At 43.4% G+C, this 24,088-nt stretch overlaps 1 protein-coding gene across 11 annotated transcripts in view; it reads left to right on the forward strand.

Annotated features, from left to right (window-relative positions):
• neo1a (neogenin 1a) overlaps nucleotides 1-24,088 on the forward strand; it is a 161,725-nt gene that overhangs the window by 113,805 nt on the left and 23,832 nt on the right. For 9 of the 11 annotated variants that reach the window (XM_084942866.1, XM_084942100.1, XM_084942190.1 and 6 more), the window contains exons 8-12: nucleotides 14,452-14,686; nucleotides 17,239-17,393; nucleotides 19,358-19,506; nucleotides 21,078-21,216; nucleotides 23,471-23,520. In XM_084942866.1, the coding sequence (XP_084798992.1) occupies nucleotides 14,452-14,686; nucleotides 17,239-17,393; nucleotides 19,358-19,506; nucleotides 21,078-21,216; nucleotides 23,471-23,520 (728 nt within the window). The remainder of the gene's footprint in view (nucleotides 1-14,451; nucleotides 14,687-17,238; nucleotides 17,394-19,357; nucleotides 19,507-21,077; nucleotides 21,217-23,470; nucleotides 23,521-24,088) is intronic. The other 2 variants (XM_084942691.1, XM_084942524.1) reach the window with 1 other exon arrangement.

Consider the following 24,088-nt stretch of genomic DNA (forward strand, 5'->3'; position numbering starts at 1 on the left):
CCTTTAACAGCTAAACCTCCGTATGAATCATAGCCCCTGGAGCTGGACTTGTTTTCCCTGTAACTGCTTTAGTATCCCTAATGAAGTACAGCAGTAGGTACATGTAGTTTATTAAAGTTCCAGCCTCATGTCTGGACTTTTTTATTTTTTTGTTGTCTGTACAGTTTTCCCTGTTTGCGAACATCTGAATTCTCACAGCTGTGCACATCTGTGAAAGTGTGAAGAGTGAAGGAAACAGAGAAATAATACCACTGGGAACTTGTTATACCAGAGGTGGCTCAAAGGGAACAGAAGTATAGCTGACGGTTGCTTTGCACAAAGTCCATTCCACATCTAGCGTCACAGAAATGCCTCGCTGCTTGACCCGAGCCCTTTACAAGGCTGTGGATATTTTGTCTTTGGACATGTAAGGTGCTTTAGGTAAACATAAGCTCCACATGCTGTATAAAGTGAGAAGCTGCAACATAGTCTCTCACTTTAAAGCCAAAGACGAGCTTCAAACATGAAGTCCCGGGAGCTTTAGAGTGCAGGGCAGCAACTAAAGCAGACACTTAAGGACAGTAGCTACAATTGCTGAAAAGTACAAAGTGCCTCCAAAAATAGAAGCTAATGCAGAGGGAAAAAACGTTAACATCCCAGTTCTTGAGGTAGTTTTGTTTCATTACCTCTGATCTTTAGAGAAAATGTAATACAGCTTAAATTTGCCGTCATTTGCACGGTCATAATAATCATAGTCTAACCCACGGGGCTAGTGAAAACCTCGCCACAGTCCTCGAAAACAACGACAACTTCAAGACCATAAATGAGCCGCATTTTCTCTGAGCGGCGTAATCTAAATAAAACGAGGTGGAAAATGAGAGACAATAAAGCGACGGGGGCAGTGAAGGCGAAAACAAACCCTAATACAGCAGAGATCAGAAGTTGTGCGCGTAGCCTTTACATTGTAATCGTTGCTTTACTGCTGACTCGTAGCGTCCCTTTCTCTCGAGGAAGATGGCGAAAATTTAATCAAGCGTGAACCCCCCCCACTTACTCGAAGCAGGTGGCTAATGAATTAGCATAGCAGTGTCCAACCGGTGGCACCTCCAGCTGTGTCATCCCCGCCGACTGGAGGACATTAAGTCAGAAATAATGATGACCTGCAGCTCATTGTGTATTTGTGTTTGACACCATTGATAAGGGTCTGCCTACTTTACATGGCCTCAAGTCTTTTTATCTTTTCTTTCTTTTTTTTGACTTGAAGATAAATGGGATGAATTACAGAGGCAGCTGGCCTTGTACATGAGGTCCGCCCTGAGCACGGCTTTGAAGAAATTAATCTCTGTTTAATCCATAAATATCACAGGGAGTCTTTTCCCTTTGTTACCGTTCTGATTGCGTACATCTGTCTTGGTCACAGTAATGCTAATCCAGACACACTTACCCCAAGAAAGCTTTCCAGCTCCCTGATTATTCATCAGGTTACTATCCCGACTCTCATCTGATGTATGTAGGAAATAACAGAGTCTCCATGGTACTGTTCATTTTTATTCTGCAAATCGTTGACATTTTGCGCATGTATAGACGCATCCACAAACACTGTATCAAAGTAATTTCCCCTCTCAAAGGTGCAATCTGTGCCTGCAAATGGTTAATCAATGGCAACGTGTTTAAAATCATCTCATTTTCTGCACCTATTTGTGTTTCGCGGTGACGGCTCTGATGAATGAATCTCAGTAGACTCTAGTAAAGTCGTATCTTTCTCCTCAGTGTCTCCTCTCTCTCCTCCTGAGCTGCGGCGTGTGCAGGCCTGCTCTTCCACACCCATCTGTCACCTTTTTCTCGAGGCCTTCCTCTCACTGTCTTTCACAGCCACCTGCTCTCTGTGATAATCCAACACAGTGAGCTTTGTGGTAATTGTGCTGTACTCAATATAGTCCCCTTATATGGCTGCCCCTTCACAGCTGGACATCTCCTTCTGCTCCGTGCTGCCCCTTTGTGTTTACCGCAGTCAGGTATTCCCGCTCGCACCTGCCAGGCTTGAATCATCCTGAAACGCGGCCAGGAAAACACCCCGTCTGCTGGCTGCCTTGCAGTCGACGAGATAAGCCAGGGACTTGCCACAGGGATAAAGTTGTCTTCACCCAACAGGGAAATAAATGGGGTGAACTGCATCTAAATACCCAGCGGCTGCAAGTTGGCTAATATTCATTAGTGGCCATAATCTTTGCGTCTTGACACTGCCAGCTGCAGTTAAATCTAGCTCCACTGATGGCTGCCACTCGTGAGTGTTTGGAATGGAAAAATGTCAGCTGTTAGCATATGTATAGCATTTTGGCAGTTATTTATAGTGATTCGTCCTCCACATCGATACAGCTGGCTCTAGTAGTTTACAGCAAGCGGGTTTGTGTGCATGCTGCATAAACAAAGAGAAGCTTTTTAATCAGATTTTCACCTTGCTAGGTAAAATCTTTGAAAGTTGCAGAGGTTTGGTCAAAAATAGGGACCTCAGCCTGCAGTCCTAAACTAGTCCTGTGGACATTCCACAGTCGTGTGCAATATAGGTCAACTAGTTGCAAACAGATGTGGTTCAACTGGAGCTGAAATACCAAAAATGGAACTCGAGGGGACCTAATTGCACGGAGTATTGCAGTCTGAGTAAGTGGCTCTTAATGTTCCTTGTAAAGCTGCCACATTCAGACTTGTTGTTTTCTGGAGGCGCTGGAAGCTCTAAGTAGCTGTGCTCGTCAGACTCATTACGCACTGTCAGCGAAAATAAAGCTACGGCGAAATTGTTCGCTTCCTCACAAACTACATCCTCACAAAATAATTAACAAGTCTGGATATGTGTACCAGTGTTGTTGTTTGTTTTCTCCCACCCCCTCCTAATTGTAAGTTTCCTGAGGTTTATTACATTAAATCCAGATCACATGTACAGTAACTAGATAAGAAATGACTGGTCTAATCACAAAATGTTCTCACTAAGTGTGTGAGTCAACAAGTGCTGAGGGTTTTATCAAATTCCCGGCAGACTGGCCCGTGCTTTCCTCACAAATTATAAAAATACATCCACTAATGATTGCATGATGACTCTATCCTGGCATTTTTGATATTTGCCGTCCACAATTATATCTTACTGTCGCACGGGAAGCGACTGGTCCGCTGCAGAGGATGTGCTCTTTGAGGAATTATCATCTCAAACCATCTATTGACAGTTTCCAGCCCTTTTCAAACACATTATTAGTTTATGAGTTGAGTGTTGATGTGCGATAACTGCAGTGGGTGGCACTTAGAGCTGGGAGGGGAAATGGCTCATGTTTTTTTGTTGTTTTTAACTTTGAAGTAGAATTCCTAGACAAAGCAGTTGTTTATGCGATTGCCATCTTTGCGCGTACCATACAAAAAGACTGTGATTGAAGTTTAAACTAGTCCAAGTTTCACAATGTGGTTGCTTTTTGTGTAGTTTTCGCCAATGCAGGGAGGACTGTATATTTTATTTTCAAGTTTTGAATTAGATTTGTGGATGAAAGAGACATTTAGGGTTTTTTGTTTGTTTGCTTTTTGCAGATTGGGATCTTTAGCTTGTCTAAGTAGATCCCCACTTGTCAAAAATTGCAACTTCATGTGTAAAATGCAGAGAGATCTACACTCAGCGCTAGCAAACAAAAGAAGTAGATGCTCTCCTCTGCTGCTTGCCCTTCAGTTCATATCTTTTTGCTTGTTTTGAAGTTTGCATAAATTCGAGCTGCGCCCCCATTTGCATGCGAATACTCACATTTGATCCTTCCACATGCCCTGCCGGCTTCAATCTCGAAATACTCTTTCATGACTTTTCTCTGTCCCTCTGTCTCTCCTCTGTTCCCCTCAGCTCACATGAATAATGTTTTGACATTTTGCCTCCTAGTGACCAAATCAAGTACTTCACTGGAGAGCCTGAAAGCTTGTTTGGATGCACCAAGCTCTGAGAGCTCATCTTGTTTGAGGTGCAACTGTTACAAGTGAATTTCATACAAATGAATGGGGGAGGAGGGGGTTACACAGTTTAAAAACATCAGTCGCTGTGCAGTGCTGTGCAACACGGCTCCATGAATTTTACATCCTTTCTCCTGTAGGCTAGCACTCCTAGCCGTGTTTCAGGTCGTGTTATGATGAAAGGAGGATGACACTCTATTCCTGATGCAAATGTGTTTATTCAAGCTTTTGTTAAATTCAGAGCTTAAACAGGCCTTGGTTCCTTTCAGCGTTTCCTTCACCTTCATCCTTTATCTGACACTGCAGCCATTAGTCTCCCCTCCCCCTGCCGTAGATCTGTGGCAGCCAACAGAAGAGTCCTGCCTCCCCTCTGATCAGGGGTAGCAGACTCCCATTGAGAGATGGCGATGCCTCATCGATGCCTGAGTGCTCGCTGTGTCCCCTGAGCTTCCTCTCCCTCCATTACTCTGTACTTATGACTGCAGGCAACAGACTTGTTGTCATGCTACGCTGACATGTGGGGGTGTCCCCTAAGTTGCAGTGATGATGGCTACATGAAGGGCCCAATGAGATACCTGAGCAGATATAGAGTCATTCTCACTGCAGCTTCATTAGTAAATATCAGTTAGGGAGAAGGGTTCTCTGTAAAGAGACATTTGTAGAGCTGTTGGTGAGTCTCATCCTTTTTTAATGAGGCAAGGATGCTTAGTCCTTAAAAAAAAAAAAAAAAAGTCAGTTTGCATCATTTGAAAGGAAGTGGAAGTTTAACGCTGCTTCTAAACAAATTGGGACTAACGATAGCCTTTCTGTCTAACTAAACCTGCAGGCTAGCTCAGGCAGGGAGCTGGAGCTGCACTATGGCGTCATGGAGGCTCGCACCATGCCTCACTCTCCTCATGTCAAATACCGAAAACGCAGTCTGAATTAAAGGTGCAGAATTTCCAGAATCTCCCTCTGACATGTCAGCGCTACTGCGCCAGATGTGCACAGCTCCCAGCTGTTTCAGCTCAAACGCCACCCCAGGATGCATCCGTAGACTCCACGGGAGATATTTACCCATCTCTCCCCAATTTTATACAGCGATGAACTGAATGTGTAACAGTGGAGAACAGAAAATGCCTCCAACACCTTTTCCCTTTGGAAAACAAAACAAACCATAAATCAAACTTTAATTGTTTTAATGTTATTAAGAACATCGTTGACATTAAACAACTGCAGCACAAAAAAAACTATCCATACAGCAAAGTTGTTAGGCTCTGCTGAGTGTATACTAAGCACAGAATAGTCAAAGAAAGCTGTTTAGGACAGACTTAGTAGCCAGAGGCAATGCTGTTTACTGTGCGAACAACACAAAGCAGAGAATGCCCCAAATTCTTCCACCTCATGTTCTAAAGAGCTCTCAGAGAAGTTGATTTTTGCAGCAGTTTTTACCGTTTTAGCATAAGGAGTCATTGTTTCCTCACAGAGCACTGATGCACATGAGAGATGGAGAGGAACACAGCAGCCTAGATCCGTTGTTGTACAGATGTGCACGCAGGAAGGGTTTTATGCACAAATCTCTTGATGCATTGTTGTCTAATACAAATTGAGAGGTACTTGAATTTATATTGAATTAAAGGCAGAGAGAAAGATGACAAGCAATACATAAAAAAAAAAGGAGGTCCCTAATGTACCAATACTGCTGGCAGTGTAGTGCACTGCAGTAACAGCTCGCGCTAGTAGCAAAGGAAGAAAACTAATGTAATATAGAACGTAAACACATTATGATTACACTACAAATGTTGAGTGCCAAAAAACCCTCCCCTTAAACACATTTGTAACACCGAAGCCACAGGCGGACGATCCTTCCACTACATCGGCACCGGAGCACCACCCTTATTCCCTGTTCAAATCAAGGAGTGAGAATAGGCTGCTAAAAGACCCTTCCCTCCAGCCAGACTCCAGCAGCACTGAATAAAAGCTCGGGCCTACTTCAGGGAATACGGTGTGCTCCATCATCTGCTACCAGGGTCACGGCCAGGCCAGCAGGAGCGAACGTGCAACACTGTGAGCATGTGAATGTGTCAGCTCAGCGCAGAGCGATGCGCTGTGTTTTCAGTTGGCACGGCCTGCATCGTAAGTGCAGCCTGAGCAGCAGGCACCGGTGTGAAAGTGTGACTGCTGAGCATATCATGTAATGCCGGGCTGTACATGCATGTACACAAACGGTCGCTCCCGGCCTCACCGTATGGCCACAGGCGCAAACTAAATATGTTTCACCGACTGATCCACATAGACTCCTTCATAGCAGTTTGTTAAACCTAGCCTCTGATCACTACTCCAACTTGCTTTTCCTCGACTTCCTTTTGTTCCTACAAGACGCACAAGCGACTTCGTTTGTTGGCGCTTTATGAAATTTGTACTGTCGGTCGTTGATTCAACTGTGTGGTAATATTTGAGGCTGCTGTTTTGTGCACAAATGTGGACAAATTTGCACAAAGCAAACATCCTATTATGATGAAGAGCCTGTATTGCGATTTAGCGGAAACGGAGATAAGAAGCCTAAATAAGGAGACTGTTGTCGACACAAAGCATAAGCTAATAAAGTGTATCTGGAGGATGAAATTGCCTAGAGAAAAGAGGGGGGAGTGAAAGAAAACTAGTTCTTTTCCCACATGAAAACATCAGTAAACACCAAATTTACCTGTTTTCCACCAGCCGAATTTAACATGCAGCACACGTAGCTGCTGCTTAGACGCTGCATGTGCTTTAGAACTACCTTATCGTTACACACAGTGTTACTGGTGGGTTATGGTCGATTAAGCAAATATGATAATATTGTTGTTTTATTAACGGTGTTGTAGTTTTATTTATAAATTCTTGCGATTATGGAAAAGCAATCTCAAAACAAATTAAGGGACAGAGAATATTAATATTATGTAAATTTCTAAATTCTGCCTCATAGCGAGGTGCATTGAAATTCAAATTTGGGTATAAAGTCTTTAAATGTGCACACAGTGTCCTAAACTGAAAAACACGCACATAAAGACAAACACATACACACCTACACGAGCGCACAAAATCTGTTTTGGCACACACAGACGCACACCACGTTAGTGATAGTGATTAGTGAATGCGTTTCCCCACCGGAGGCTGTAGGAAGCTGATCAGAGGGATTGTTACCTAAATTGATTGTGGAGAGCTGAAATCAGCCTCCACCAAATTGCTGTTTGTGCGGGTGCTGATGGCAAAGTAAGTGTTTGTGTTGTGGTTGTGTCTCTCAGGGATGGCGTTTGGCGCGCGTGTGTGTGTGTATTTACAGGCTGGGGCTCTCTCAGCACAGGCTGAACTTTTCTATGGGTTGTATTTACTCAAGCGTGGCGAAAGCTTTGCCTCATTTATAAATGCTCTGACGCCTCAGTGCTAACTGCAGAATGTTATGGGTGCCTATTTTCCTCTTGTTTTGCACGAGAAAGTAAAAAAAAGGGATTAAAATAGCTTTCAGTGTACTTGCGTCAGCTCAGGTTTTGTTTGGGTTTTTTTTGAAGGTCAGTCTTGTTATCGAAGCCAGCTTTAGGCTCGACTGCACGCGTGAGGGCTGGTTTTCACCAACACCTGCCCTTATCTACGATATAACACCGTCCACCTCCAACACACACACTCATCCAGGATGCCGATCTGATGTTTTTGGACGTGGACGGTCCTCTGGGTGCAGTAATTGAAAGTACCGAATGAGACGAAAACATCACTTTCCCTTCACACCCTTCCTTTAGCGGCAGTCGGCTGACCTCTGTGAGCGGCGCCACCAAAGCCGGAGCTCGTATTTTTCCTGTTAGCCTCCACAGCCCCCCCAACCTCCTCACTCAGCTGAGCCTCCCAGTTTCCATAAGCTAAAAGTAGAATAGTGAGTAACGTCACAGTGGGTTATGGACACCCCACTGCTCACTAGCGTAAGTGCATAGCTGCTTCTTGCTGGGCCTGTCCGAGGGAGGCGTCTTTATTGGTGGGAGTCTGATTAGCGGGCCTGTTTGTTAGTGAATCTCCAAAGGGGGGGGGTGCAGCTGCTCTCACTTCTCCCAACATCCCATTTGACCTTTTCAGGCCTTTCTTTGGTTGTTCAGCTCTACTCGCTTTATACATGAAATGCTGCTGCTGCTGCTGTGTATACACACACACAAACGAGCCATAACGTAGAGCTTTCCTGGAAATCAATTACTTTATTCCAGGGCTCTCTCTGCTCCCTCGGAGAGGTTGTATTGTGTTTGTGTACCTCAGAGGTAATAAAAAACAAAGGCGCGCAGTGCAGAAAGAAAGCCCGTTTCCCGTCGTGGGCATCGGTGGTGAAATGCTCTGGAGATCCGCGGCAGCATCCCTGGCTGTTTTTGATCTGCTTGAAAGGCGAGCCCAGGAAACCTCTCGTCCCCGCTCTCATCCAGCATGTGGCGCACGCGATACATGTGACGCAGATTTGAAGCGTGGAAGGTGGAGTGTTGTGCTGTATACCATAGCTGCACGTCTTCATTTGCATGCGGAGTCTGGGCGAGCAGATTTTAGCCTCATGTTCCTTCGTGTTTCTGTGAGTGTGTGCTAAAGCGAGGCGTTCAGGGGAACAAAGCAATCACACCCAGATTAACTCACCAGTGACTCAATGAACCTGTGTTGTATGCACACAGCGAGTGACTACTCATCGATATACCTGCCCCCAGTCAATTACAGCCATCATTTCCAAATAGCGGCATTTGCTTTCTTTGACGTTGTAGGACCCTCTGGGTGTGTCTGTCTCTGTAGGGTGGAGAGTATTTAGCCTTCCATACTCTCGAGCGGGGATTGTCACTCTACTTTGTTTAAAATCTAAATTGTTAGTGCACCAGAAGGCCAAGAGGGGATGCAAACTCAGGCGTACCATCCAAAAGCAGGGACTCTGCACAATGTTGACTCGGGACGAGAAAAGCGAGATAAATGCAAAATTGAACAAACGTTGCCATTTAAAAAGGAAATCGCTGCAGGGATTCAAAGAGGCAGATTTTCCAGTTGATAAACTGGAAACACACAGAGGCCCTTCCGAGGTTTCAGCCGCCTGATAAAGAGACCAAACGCCTCTGTCCTATTAAAGCATTTAGTACATCACCACAGGGCATCCAGGTGTCCCATGGATCTGTCAGATGGGTCCTGTCGCATCCCACTCTGTCTCCTGCACCACAGGAGCGTTTGGGAAGAGAGCAGAGACGTAAATACATCTGCGACCCACTGCGAATGCTTCAAAACAGCACTCATGGTCTGTGTTCTCTCCACTTATCGAGGCTATTTTTGTAAGGGGGGGTTCATAATTTTGGGCCTCGAACTTCTCATGTTGTTCATGTTTGCAGCAGTCATGCCAAATGTTTGAAAGTCCCATTTTTGACTCTCGACACATCCACGACCTGTTAGCGTCATGCCTTTCTTATTTGCCTGACTTTGATGTGTCCCCTCTGTACACATGTGCATGTTTTTTGAGATTGGTATATCTTTTAATTGGTGAGACTTCTTTATTTCCTGGGAAAAGTGCTGGATGGGAGTGAACATGCCCTAGAAAGCGGTGGAGGAAAAGGGAGAGGAATGTGGAGGCGATGCTGTTTGAGATTTTTTTTTTTTTAACAGAATAAGTTTGAGACTTTTTCCTTTCTGAATTATGTCAGTGAGTCAGTCTTTTTCCTGAGATTCGAGCTACGCTTTAATCTCGACTGTTTCTGATTAGAGGGAATGCGTGCAGTTACCAATACACTCCACCCTTCAGCAATCCAATACTGAATCTTTGTCACGTCCCCCTTGGCTAGTGATAAGGTGTCAGGATACAAGTGCAAGAAAGGTCCCAAGACAAAGATTATATTCCTAACTAGGGGTGTCCCTGTAGCGGGCAGGCTGGCTTGTTATTATTTTCTCTCTTTTATTTTTTTTCTTCGCTGATGAGTGTCTCGTATTTTTATTGTTTGTGTCATTGGTTTTCATTTATTGCTGTATTGCTTGTAAAGCAAGAAAATCTTTTTTAAAAATGGAGTTTGTTATTGTTGTCGACAGGGTAATTGAAAGGAACCGAGGGGACTCCAAAAAAAAAAGAATGCTTGGTCAGACTTTTCCTCGCTCTCGCTCATTTCCCTCCTCCCCTCTCACGTCTCTCTTGAAACATTTGTCTTCTCCTTCTGACTCTTTCCTTTGTCGGTACGTTAAGGAGCTGCTCAAATGTCATGAGCTGTCAGGCTTGCTCATCTTTCATGTCTTTTCTTTAAAGAGAGTGAAGGGAGAGCAGAATTTATTTAAAACTAAAAACAGCCACAGTTGTCACCAGGAAAGAAAAACGATTCTTCTTCTTCTTTTTTTTTTTTTTGGCTACATTTACTAGAGAACCAATAAGAGTGATCCAGTTTGCAGTTGCTCTGTTCTTACTTACAGTTCCTTTTACATTTCAGAGAATTAACGTCTCCACGGATTGTTTTTGTCTTTGTTCAGCGGAAATTTCTTTTAGTTCTTTGTAATAACCTTCAGGCCTACAGATAGGCTGTTCGGTTTTATCATAATGCGACTACTCTGTGTTTGCATAAAACATGACAAAGGCTGTCATTTTTATTTACTTTGGCTTTCATTTCTTTATTGAAAATGGCAGTGTAGTGTAGATAGGGACGGGACATGAAGGGAGAGAGAGAGAAGGGGGGAGGAGGGTGATATGGAACTGCTGACTGGCAGTTTTAATTGACTGTCTTCTTTGTGATGCTGTTCTGAAGACTCTCGACTATGCTTTTTGACTACATTGTTCTTCTTCTTTTCTTGGCCAGATGAAAGTAGTGACTCAGTAATGGACCATTAGCACTGTGCTACATCAGTCTCTTACGCCGTCGTCATTACCGAACTACATTAGACATGGAAACCAGGCCTGAGAAAATCCATTTTGCAAGAGCCTGGCGTGGCTTGCTGAATTCCTTCTGAAAAGGCTATCTGTAGTTACAGTGCTGTGTGTGTTTCCTGCAGACATTCATTAGGTTTCCGTTCTCTCGGTAGAGGTGTGTAAGGCTGAGCCGGTGAGTTAGGCTGGCTCTCTTATCGGTGAACTCGGACCAGTTTGATGGAAATGCAGCTTTGCCCAGCGACGCTCACAGGGATTATGATGTTGGCAGCACAAGATAAAAGTTATGAGCCTTTAGTCAGAACTTTCACACCGCTCCAATTATTTCTTTATTTCTGAAACGTGTTTTGCTTCCATTGAACGCTAAGACGACCTGTTATGCATGTCTTTGTCCCAGTTGGGTTTTTTTGTTTTTTTTTGGCTGGGTTACCCAGATTATTATGCAGATCTAAAGTAACCTTCCTCGTTAAGCCTTAATGCCAGTAATTCATTACCTCTGGCACGGAGACTAATGACACTATTAATCAGCTATGAATAGAGCTCAGCAATAGCAGTGGGAGGCTGACACCTTCTTACTGTAACAATCCCAGGCACACATGTACAAGAGAGATTGTCAGAAGGACACCGAAAACTGCCCAGTATGTCAATTACCTACGGCGGACACGGTGTATGAAGATGGAAGCCGCTCGTAATGATTTTATTTCCTCGCCCTTGTCTGATCTGTGAGGTGGTCTTGATTCTGTTTGTGCTTCAAAGTGAGATAACCTCGAAGTCCACACTGGGCAAGAGTACTGATGGACAAATTCGCTCGAAGAATTATGGCGTTGAGCAGAGTGCAAAGGCAGTGACCTGTTTCCTGTGTCATCTTAGGAGACAATCTTAGACCTATTAAAAGCCAGTTTTTCTCTTTTTCTGCAGACATCAACAACCAGCCAACAACTAGTTAAGGTTAATAAAGTTGAGTTTAAAAAAAAAAAGAAAAGAAATAAAACAAGGTCCAGATATGCATTTCTTAAAACTCAACTCATATTCTCTTGTGACTTATTCTTCTGTTTTAATCAAGAAGTTGTGGCTCAACAGGGTTCAAAGCAAAACTGACTAATGTGAAGCAAATGTTGCTGTCCGACTTTGTGCTTTTGAAGTTCTTTCAAACAGTTATCATTTGAGGGAAAGGAGAAGGCCTTTAAAGGCATATTTCATTGCTATATAACCATATGTGTGTTGGAATAATAGTAATATTTCATATTTAATATGTGAGCTGGAGCACAGCGTGAGGTTATCAAGCAGGGCCCTTCTGGTTACTATGAAAGAGTAGCATATCTTTTGCCTTCCAAGCTTCCTCTGGCTTTTAATCCTTCTTTCCTGAAGATATGGCAAAATTAGTATGCACACTAAAATCTCTAAATTGTTAATTCCATTGTATTCATCTCAATAAATTAATTCTACAGACTCAAGGGACTCATAGATTATTGCCTGCAGGACTTTTTTAATACAACCTGAATCTGGAAGCGGAATTACTAATTTCCTGTGGATGTTGTCTTTATCTCATCTTCCAGCTGAATTGTATCTTGTTGATAGAATATACTGAGGTTAAAACTTTTTGAAATATGTCAACAATGAGTCGTTCCATTCACAGTATTTGCCGGGAGTTCCTACTTGCGCTGTGTTTCTGGGTTGTACTCTACTGCGTTCAGATTTTTGGAATTCAGGAAGCGCTTCCCTATTAAGAAACGGAGCCTTTGGTGATTCGGTGAACCTGGTTCGAGTTAGGTGGCTGTAATTCTGATGCTTGTGCGTGTGCGAGACGCTTTATAAATGGGGATAATTATTCAGCATCTGGTAATTTACACTGCAGTCAGAAAGTATTAGGATGATAATGTGTTTTTCATTGTTGCTGGCACTACTCCAGCAAACAGGATTTGAAATGAAACAGTGGCGTTGAGGCTGAAGTGCTGACTTCCAGCTTTAAGCTTGTTTGAGGCTGTCATTACTTTTACTTGGTGAAGATTGAGAGACGGCTGGGTTGTTTTTGGGGGGTTTTCTTCAACACTTTTAGAACAAGAACCCTAATCGCAGGGAAAAGGCAGCCAGTGTTTTTCTAAATGGTGTAAAATAGTTATGGCTGGCCACTAGAGCTCAAACAATACTGTATTTTTGTAGGGTAAGGCAAGGCCTCATCACTCAGCTGACCTACATCCATCTTTCCAGATGAGAATGAATTAAAAAAAAAACATTCCTGAAATGTGCAAGAAGCAGCCCTCCACATATCCTACACAAGGTGTCGTGCTGATGTCTGTGACTTTAACGAGAGTTTGGATTTCGTAGACAGATATCCACATTTGGGCAACAGTACCTTTTTTTAATTTTTTTATTGAGTGTAGATGTAAACAAGCTAAAATTGAGCCTGACAATCTGTTTATTTCCCATCCAAAGTACTGGAGCATCTTACAAATTCAACAGCAGTTCTTCAGAGCATTACTCGGTATACACAGAGCCCATAAATACGGAGTTGAAGCTAAAGTTTCTTGAGTGTTTATATACAGAAAGTGTATACAGACAATGTCATTTTTCTTTGGGGGTGGGTCAGAATCTTCTATATCTGATGTTGGCTTTTATATAATCACAGAAGTCGGTGAACTCTTTGATACGTAAACAAATTCTGAAAGCCAAATTAGCGGTTAGTCCACATGCTGTGACAGATAAATATGCCAGCAGCCGCTTTCCATTCCATCGCAATTTCTCCGGTAATAACACACCGTTTGAGCGCAGCACTTGCCATGCGCCTTTTCTATATTTTCAGCCTTGCCCTCCAGTCCGTTTCCCCCCGACCTGCAAACAAATGGAAATGTCATACGGACTAACATTCTTTCCGTATGGTTTTGTTTCGCCTGCTTGCCAGGCAAATGGAAAGCAGATCTCACGAGGTCCGACCGCAGATTGTTCCTCCGAAAAGGAGGAGGAGGAAAAAAGAAAAACACACACACGCACTCGAAATGAAATCACAAACATTTCTGTGGCTTGGCTGTGGAATGCGACGACAGAAGTGCTTCAGCAGCATCGTTAGTTATGAGAAGCTAAAGTGAGAGGGGGGGTTGGGTTAGTCCGAAGCTGTTTTACTGTAAAATAGGAGTCAGACGGTTTTCCTGTGCAACAGGCCACGAGACGACTTTGTCCCTGTCACGACAAAGTGTCTCTCCTTGCAGAAATGCAGTCCAATCATTCATTTTAATGCCAATGATTGGCAGGAAAGCCACTGATGGTGAACGTTAAGTGTGTGACACTATGTTCTGCTCCCACTGCCCTTGCATTAGACAGGTGTGTGTAGATCTGCATGTGTAGTCCCTCCCTCTTTGTCAGCTTTGTGAGTGTAGTAGAAGTGCTGTATTGTGGTTCCTTGTCACACCAAGAGTCTTTTTTTTTTTTTTTTGTTACGTTGTTGTTATTTTGTTTTTTCTTTTTTTTGTTTCCTCCCTTTCTTTCGTTCCACTGTCATTTCCATTTCAACTTCTCTCCTCAACCTGCTCCTTTTGGGCACCTCTGCACAATATTTCTCCCACCCGACCCCGACATGCTACGGCTGTCTCCCTCCCGGTCTCCCTTGCTCTCATCCCACCATCCCTCCCTCCCTACCCCCTCCCAACCCAAAGTCGTAGCCCTGCCCTCTTTCCCTCCCCCTTCACTGACTCCTAACACTACTGACCATGTAACACCAGGCTCCAGAGGTGTAGGCAGTCCAGCAGGGCCTACCTCCTCGGCCCCCCGAGACGTCGTGGCTTCGCTGGTGTCCACTCGCTTCATCAAGCTGACCTGGCGTCAACCAGCCGAGCCGCATGGGGACGAGTTGACCTACTCCATTTTCTACAGCCAGGAGGGCACGAGCAGGTAGAACGCACACTTTCCTGGAGGGGGTACTAATACACGCACACCACTGCTGGCATCAGCACATTGCTCAAGTACACACATCTCCATGCAGGAGGCTCAGACCACTGAAATATCTGATTCAAGAAGTTCAGTCACTTAAAGCAAAACCTCCTTCTTAAAGAAATATAAACCCCAAAAAAACCCAAAAACAAATGTTCAAATACCATGCTCGCTTTCCCCCCCAAATAGTTCTGTGGTAAATTTCTCCCAGCTTCACAGGCTGAGGATTTACTGACTGAGAATAAAATTGAAGAAGCTGAGAGGATTTTCCACAAGTCTTCTTTTTTATGTCTTCTCTGTAACATGACGGTAAACAAAAGCAAACCTTTAATATAAAGAATCTGCAAATACGTGGAGTGTACCGATAAATCAGCGAGGTTGTAAACTAGGTCTCCCGGTCCTGCTGTCAACAGGTGAGCTGGTTAGTTTATAGACCAGTGCCAGCATTAATTTAGCAATCATGCCAGTTTCTGCTCTAGTTTCTTTCTCTCCTCTGCTCTCTGTTTTTGTGTGTGGAGCAGTGATACAGACGTGTATATGGAGCAGAGTAAAGGAGTTGCATGAAGATAAAGTTCAAGTGCAATGAAGGCTTCTGAATGTTAATCCATCAAGATGTTTTGTTTTATTTTAAAGCTTCTGTCCAACATGCTCCCGTTACTGCGGATTTTATATTTTCCATTCCCACTTAAAAAAAACAAAAAACTAAACAAAAGAATGATGTGGCAGTGTGGAAAGGCCACTGGGACTCCTTCCACATAGAGAGCATGTGATGAAGAGGGACGTGCAGATGCAGAGGGAGAGTAGCTGTGGGTAAGTGGCATCTCAGCCACTCTAAGGTACAAAAAGGATTATTTTGATGGAAAACGCATTTAAATTGAAAGTTTTTCAGAATGGAGGGTTTGGGGTTTTTTGGGAAGTTAATGGATGCCAACTAATGGATTAAAAAAATAATGAGGCTTACTAATAATGACACTTATTTTTAAGACTAAGAAGTCCTATATTAATCAACTTCATTATCAAAGCCAATGTTACAAAGTGCCTCCAAGAAATACAGGAAAAGAAATTTTAAAGTCTCGGCCAAAAGATAATATACATATAAAATCTAATTGAGCCTTTTACACATTAAAAGAAAGACACTGATGTGACCTCCCTGTGTTGGATCAGGTGGATCGCAAGATCCTGAATGCCGAAATTACAACTAAAGAAATTACTAAATCTATTGTGTATTAAAAAATGGTAAAGATGGTAAGAGTCCAGGCCCAGATGGGTTAGGGAATGAATTTTACAAACAGCTCAAGATCAAACTTGCTCCATATCTATTTAAACTGTACAACCATGCATACAATGTGGGCACCTTACCACCAACATTGAATGAAGCAGTTATTACTGTACTCCCAAAAAAAGGTAGTCTTGGAGGAAGTGGGATCATATAGAACTATCTCTTTATTAAATTCGGATCAAAAAAATCCTGGCTAAAATACTAGCGAGTAGACTCAGTATGGTAATAGATAAACTGGTACATTCAGATCAAACAGGCTTTATACCAGATAGGAGCTCCGTTAACAATCTAAGACGTCTATTTAATATAATTTACTCCTCTAAGGCGCAACAGGATCTACTTATACTTAGCTTAGATGCCGAAAAGGCATTTGATCATGTTGAGTGGCCCTATCCCTTTGCTGTCGTAGAGAAATTTCAATTGGGACAAGATTTTATTTCCTGGATAAAATTACTGTATAAGAATCCCACAGCCAGAATCCTTACAAACCAAACATTATCCACTCAGTTTAAGCTCAGCAGAGGGACACGACAGGGATGTGTTCTTAGTCCATTACTGTTCGCTCTTGCTCTGGAACCCCTGGCACGGACAATTCGCACTCACGCTGATATACATGGTTATGACACAGCATATACCTCTAATACTATATTGCTCTATGCTGATGACATTTTACTATACATAACAAAACCCCAAACTTCCATCCCAGCAACTCTCTCCGTTATTGACAAATTTTGCCACCTTTGGCGGTTACGGGATCAACTGGGGAAAAAGTAAGTATTGCCCATCAAATCTGAAAGTAGTGAGTGGCTTGCATCTCTACCATTTAAAATAACTTATGTGAAAATTACATATCTGGGCATCTCAATAACAAGAAAATATACAAGAATATATAAAATATACAACAACAAAATATACAACAACAAAAACACCATTCAGTTTTGGAGGACACTCCCTATCTCATTGATAGGAAGAGTGAACTCAATAAGGATGGTCGTTCTCCCACAATATCTGTACTTGGTCCAAAATATTTTTTTGCCCAAATCTTTCTTCAAAAAGTTGGGTGCCATTATTATGCACATGTGTTTGGCACCAAGATATTAGGCGCTCTAAATGCCACTTCACTTTGTTTCTTGCAAACCAGCATTAAACAAAACCTTCTGGGTAATTTAAGGTCAGAATGATTAACTGTTCTCTTACCTGTCTGCGTGCGACCCACCCTCACCCCCCCTATCAGGGAGCGAGTCGTGAATACCAGTCGTCCAGGGGAGATGCAGGTCACCATCCAGAACCTCATGCCAGACACCAAATATCGCTTCAGGGTTGTGGCCCACAATAGCAACGGCCAGGGCGAGAGCTCTGCAGCGCTCAAAGTGGCCACCCAAGCTGAAGGTAACACTCTTGCTCACTTACTCCACACACACACGTTTATATGTGCTCAGTAAACAGGACACATAAACACAAAGCCACACTCTAGCCAGTTTGTCGGAAGCGTGCTCATACTGATGCAAACAGGATGCACTCAAAGGAAGCACACAAGAGGCAAATAAACATTCGCACAAACAAATATTCACTCATATGCAGTATACGCTCAATTCAAACAGAGACATCCCATATTCCCCGCACACATGGGCACACACAGAGAAGGCTGTTTAGTGCTGTTCATTAAGGCAGACCACCCAAGAGCAGACCAGAGAAGCACTGCATTTTCTTCTTTTAAGCCACTTCTTGTTTACTTTTGTTTACATTTACTTGAATCCTCCGTGTGTTTGGCTCGAAACATGCCTACTTGAGTGAGGAATGCTGGAAATTAGTATTCCAGATTCCAACACTCTCCTCTTCCAGTCTACTGAGAAACTTATTAGGATGTTTTGAATAGAGGACACATAAGCACGACTGTAGGAAGGAGTAGCAAAGTGGTTCCCTTCCTCTCCTCTCTCTCTTTGTGTTTGAGTGTGTAAACCTCTCTGTGGCTGCTGCTCCAAAATCACTTGAAAGTGCTGTGAAGGGGATTTCCCAGCACACTGTCAGACTGTGGACAACCCTCTCCTCTCCACCAAGCTACAGCTCAGTCACTGTCACTTTGTAGGTCAGCTGCTGTTTCTCTACTTGTGTCCTTGGTTGGAGGGCGGACGAATCAACACACAAAAGCACACACGCTACATCTTAATGCCCGGCAGCAGGAGCACAGCCACCCAGGGGGATAGCAGTGAGGGCGGGCTGTAGCTGTGCCGTATATCTCTGTCGCGTGTGTGCGCCTTTAATGTAAGAACATGCTACGAACTGGAGCTTAAACTGTTGACCTGCATCCGAGTGCCAAGCATGTGCAAACCACACTCCCTCTGTATCACTTCTCTTTAGAGACGGGCTTTACACACACACACACACACACACACACACACACACACACACACACACACACACACACACACACACACACACACACACAGTCTCTCACCCTTCTAACATCTGTGCAAGCTAATAAATGGGAGCTTCTTTCTTCTGGCAGGAACACCTGCAGCTAATGTCTACAAGATGTATCCAGAGCAGACGTATAGCATGTCTGACAGCTGGCACTTGAACCTCAGAGTCACTGTTTGATTTTAAATCCGATGGGCCACAGTACAGACACAACAAGTAACATGTACATATACGTAGACACAGTGTAGTCACAGATTATTAGAACGGTGATACACATTTTGTTACGATAGCTGCGTCTTTGAGCACGCTGCATATTACATGAAATATTTAGTTTGAGGTTCCTGTTTGCTTTCATTTATGTTTGCACAGATAACCAGTGCAGTTCTGTTTCTCCATAGCCTCCTGCACCAGAGTTATGTAGCAGATCAGCTCGCGCTGCAAAAATAACTCAGCGCTAATTGTAAAAGTGGACTACATCCCATATTCATCTAGTATACCAGCATATTATGAAGCCAGGATACAGACACATATAAATATACATTCTGTTTCTGCTGCCTTAATTTACTAATCAAGTGCAATACAATAAACAGGCTACCACATTCAAAGGTAGCAGGATCCCAGCGGTGATGGGATATTAGATGCATACTGATGTTTTTGTTGAAACTTCCGCTTTTGTTCTGGGAACAGGAAGAAAATCAGCACGCTGGCAGCCCAGTCCAGAGGGCGACAATTTGGCCTCAGTGTTAGCGCTGGGAAATGTGACTGTGAGGTAGCCAAGAATATGTCTTAGGTGGTAAGAACTAGGAATTGCTAAATTAGTTTCTTTCTCCCAGATGAGACACAATAAAAATGAAGAACGGTTCAAGGTAAGAGAACAAAATGGTCACACTTGCTGCTTTTCTAATTTCTGTCCACCTGTGATATTTCGTCACCAGTCCAAGTGCCCGGCCCGGCTCCTAACCTGCAGGGGGTGTCCAACATGCCGACCTCCGTTTCTCTCAGCTGGGACAAACCCCTCACTGGCAATGGAGAAATCCTCTCGTACAAGTTGTACTACACGGACAAGAGCGTCGGCAAAGAGCAGGTAGGGCGTGAACCACACTCCAGGGACAAACTCACGCTGCTCGAGCGCCTATCGAAGACTTTTTTGAATTCAAAGGTTTGCAGGTAGCAAAGACATAAACAGGTGTCCAAAACCTTTTGCCTTAAATTGCAGCTCATCTTTTAAAATGAAGCTACAAAGTGCTTCACAATAGATTTTAAAAACCAATGAATTAAAAACACATTAATCGGAGAAATAAGTCGAAAATTAAAGTAAAATTGAAGATTTGCATGATTGTTTTTTTATTATTTAATTCTAAACAAGATTGTCCTGAAACATATGTCACACCACTTGCTTTGCTACGTCGTCTTTGTGTTTTGCTTTTCTTTTATCTGTGATAAATTGCTTAAATCACCTGAAATAAGCGCAGACTTTAAACAGATGCAGCGTGTGCTCACTGCTCACAGTTTACCCTGTGAGCGAGGCATAGTGTGTGAAGCTGATGCCTGATTTCGCAGGGCCCATTAGATAAAATGCGTACGACTGATTGGTTTCTCATACAAATTGTGATGAGGTAAGAATTCCTAATCATTTGCAAAGACCCTTTGTGCTGATTTTTGGCGGCGTTCTTAATGATTCATCGTCTCACAGAAACAGCAGGGCATTGTGCTAAAAGAAAGCAGATATGATTCACTTGGTGCTTCTCTGCAGGACTAACTCTGTCACAAGAGTGGAATCGAGCTGCTTAGATATTGAGTCAACCCCAGCAGTAGCAGTGTGCAAGCCAGTGAGGCATTAAAAAGCCTTTAATATGATAATGGATGAAACGTCAGCCGGTGCACTGAGTAATGATGCCTCAGCTCCCTGGAGGAGAGAGCCAGAGATGAGGTGAAAAAGGGGGAGAGATGAAGAAGTGGTAGTAAAGGAGAGGTGAAGGAAGCGGACTGAAGGGAGATGAAGTTAGAGAGAGACACAGTGCTGAACGGATATTAAATATTGAAAGGGCAGAGGGAAGTCGGGGACAACATATGATGCGAATTCAAGGGTGACGTGGCCAGAGGTAATCAGCTGACCCAAGTTCAGAGGTCAAGGAATGGGCCGCTCTGGAAGCAAGATTAGTTTCCTCCAAGTGCCTTTTTTTTTCCTCAAAATGTCACAACCAAAGAGCTGCATGCAAATAGGCTTGAAGTAATTGGGCATGTGTCAGCGTGCCCAATTTGTAAAGCAAAGCAAGTCAAAATCACAGAAGGCACAAATTGGGTCTCTGCGGAAGACGACATTTTCACACCGAATTACAAACAGAAATGTTAGCGTGATGAAACGATGAAGCCTGGCGTCACATTGTGAAGCTACTGGAACGGTCCTAAATGTCTGCGTTTATCAGACTGCTGTTGGCTGTGAAATACTATAAAAATGCTACACTGGAGTGCTATCAGTGTTTTTGTCTTTTCTGCAGGTAATCATAAACATTTCCTTTTCGTACAAGCTTCACGTATTCGGTTTTTGTTTTTCCCGTTGTTCGTAAATATCGAGATGTCGGTGAGCAGCCGTGAAAGTAGAGGCGTGTTTGCTTTTTAAGCAAGTTCCTCTCCTTCCCTCCTTTTCTCATTCAGGATATTGACGTAGACGGCCAGTCGTACAGCATGGCGGGGCTGAAGAAGAACACAGAGTACAGTTTCCGTGTGGTGGCCAACAACAGGCACGGTCCTGGCGTCTCCACTGAGGACGTTGCCGTTCGCACCCTGTCTGACGGTTAGTGGACTGATGAAGTGTAAATGTACTAATTTGACTTCTCTTTTATTATAACACCACTGAAATGCTAACTGGAAATGTTCCTATATAGTGCTTTTCTGCTCTTCTTGAGCACTCAAAGCTCTTTGCTTAACATGTCTCACTTAACAGTTTTGTTTTTTTTAAGTGCTTTTCTGCCTTAAATTCACACACATTCACACTCAAACTCTTTGGGAACAACTCAAGGTTCAGTACATTGCCCGAGGATATTTGGCATGCAGACTGGAGCAGCCAGTAATCAAACATCACTGCTCTACCTCCTGAGCTAGGGGTAGTTGGGGTATAAAGAATATTGAAACTATAAAATACATCTGGTGAGGTAAATGTGTCATCACACACCGTTTCCTTGCTGTATTAAGGGAGCTAATGTGGATTTAGCAAAGGAGGACAAAGGAGGGTTGATGTGAAACAGAATTCTAACAATAAGGTGACTTGAAGGCAGAAAAGGAAGCGGCTGAAAGAAGGAAGACAACCCCGGCTTCCACATTACAGGGAGTGCAGAATTATTAGGCAAGTTGTATTTTTGAGGAATAATTTTATTATTGAACAACAACCATGTTCTCAATGAACCCACAAAACTCATTAATATCAAAGCTGAATGTTTTTGGAAGTAGTTTTTAGTGTGTTTTTAGTTTTAGCTATTTTAGGGGGATATCTGTGTGTGCAGGTGACTATTACTGTGCATAATTATTAGGCAACTTAACAAAAAACAAATATATACCCATTTCGATTATTTATTTTCACCAGTGAAACCAATATAACATCTCCACATTCACAAATATACGTTTCTGACATTCAAAAACAAATCAGCGACCAATATAGCCACCTTTCTTTGCAAGGACACTCAAAAGCCTGCCATCCATGGATTCTGTCAGTGTTTTGATCTGTTCACCATCAACATTGCGTGCAGCAGCAACCACAGCCTCCCAGACACTGTTCAGAGAGGTGTACTGTTTTCCCTCCTTGTAAATCTCACATTTGATGATGGACCACAGGTTCTCAATGGGGTTCAGATCAGGTGAACAAGGAGGCCATGTCATTAGTGTTTCTTCTTTTTAACCCTTTCTTGCCAGCCACGCTGTGGAGTACTTGGACGCGTGTGATGGAGCATTGTCCTGCATCAAAATCATGTTTTTCTTGAAGGATGCAGACTTCTTCCTGTACCACTGCTTGAAGAAGGTGTCTTCCAGAAACTGGCAGTAGGACTGGGAGTTGAGCTTGACTCCATCCTCAACCCGAAAAGGCCCCACAAGCTCATCTTTGATGATACCAGCCCAAACCAGTACTCCACCTCCACCTTGCTGGCGTCTGAGTCGGACTGGAGCTCTCTGCCCTTTACCAATCCAGCCACGGGCCCATCCATCTGGCCCATCAAGACTCACTCTCATTTCATCAGTCCATAAAACCTTAGAAAAACCAGTCTTGAGATATTTCTTGGCCCAGTCTTGACGTTTCAGCTTGTGTGTCTTGTTCAGTGGTGGTCGTCTTTCAGCCTTTCTTACCTTGGCCATGTCTCTGAGTATTGCACACCTTGTGCTTTTGGGCACTCCAGTGATGTTGCAGCTCTGAAATATGGCCAAACTGGTGGCAAGTGGCATCTTGGCAGCTGCACGCTTGACTTTTCTCAGTTCATGGGCAGTTATTTTGCGCCTTGGTTTTTCCACACGCTTCTTGCGACCCTGTTGACTATTTTGAATGAAACGCTTGATTGTTCGATGATCACGCTTCAGAAGCTTTGCAATTTTGAGACTGCTGCATCCCTCTGCAAGATATCTCACTATTTTTGACTTTTCTGAGCCTGTCAAGTCCTTCTTTTGACCCATTTTGCCAAAGGAAAGGAAGTTGCCTAATAATTATGCACACCTGATATAGGGTGTTGATGTCATTAGACCACACCCCTTCTCATTACAGAGATGCACATAACCTAATATGCTTAATTGGTAGTAGGCTTTCGAGCCTATACAGCTTGGAGTAAGACAACATGCATGAAGAGGATGATGTGGACAAAATACTCATTTGCCTAATAATTCTGCACTCCCTGTATGTCCAATCAGCAGTCCAAAACTTGAGGTTCTCAGTTAATAGGGCTCTCTTTACAACGTTGTTCTGTCCAGTTAATTAATAACTTGATTGTTTGAGCTCTGCCAAAATGTAGATTTCTATGTTTTCTTTAGTTTTACACTAACAAATTGTTGGTGTTTTCATTTTTCCACAGTACCAAGTGCCCCGCCTCAAAACCTGACCATCGAGGTCCAGAACTCAAAGGTGAGGTTTATTTGTCTCGACTGAAGGGCGCGTCAACAGACCTTTTAACTTGTTTGGGTTTCTCTGTTGCCTTGTTGAGGACCTAAGCTACAGGCACACCTAAACTGCCTGCAGACTGTTTGTTTTACAGCAATTGTGTTTATGTGTTTGCTTGAACAAATCCGCCTTCACCCGCCCGCTCGTTCGCTCACTCGCGCACACAAACAGTTGAACAGATACATAGCCCGCAGGCCAGTGCACCGTTGTTGCTGTGTTATTAGCTGCGTCAGATCCTTGTAGCCCCAGCTGGTTAAGAGGGCGTGTGAACCCTCATCGATCTTCTCGTCGGCAGGAGACTCGCCTGTCAGAAGGTTTCATCCTCAGTATCACTCCATCCGTACAGAAACTGGCACGGGAGCCTACAGCTCAAATCTGATAGGATACAGGAAGATGCGGGCTAACTAAAATTGATACTCAGGTAGAATTTATAGGTTGAATGAAGTTAGACATCTAGTTGAAACCCGACATAACACAACTCATAATGAATGTAAGTTGGAAAAGTTAATTTTTTAACCAATATCGGTTCATT

This window comes from Perissodus microlepis, chromosome 1, assembly GCF_051167445.1.
Source record: "Perissodus microlepis isolate ML-2025 ecotype Zambia chromosome 1, ASM5116744v1, whole genome shotgun sequence".
Lineage (NCBI taxonomy): Eukaryota > Metazoa > Chordata > Actinopteri > Cichliformes > Cichlidae > Perissodus > Perissodus microlepis.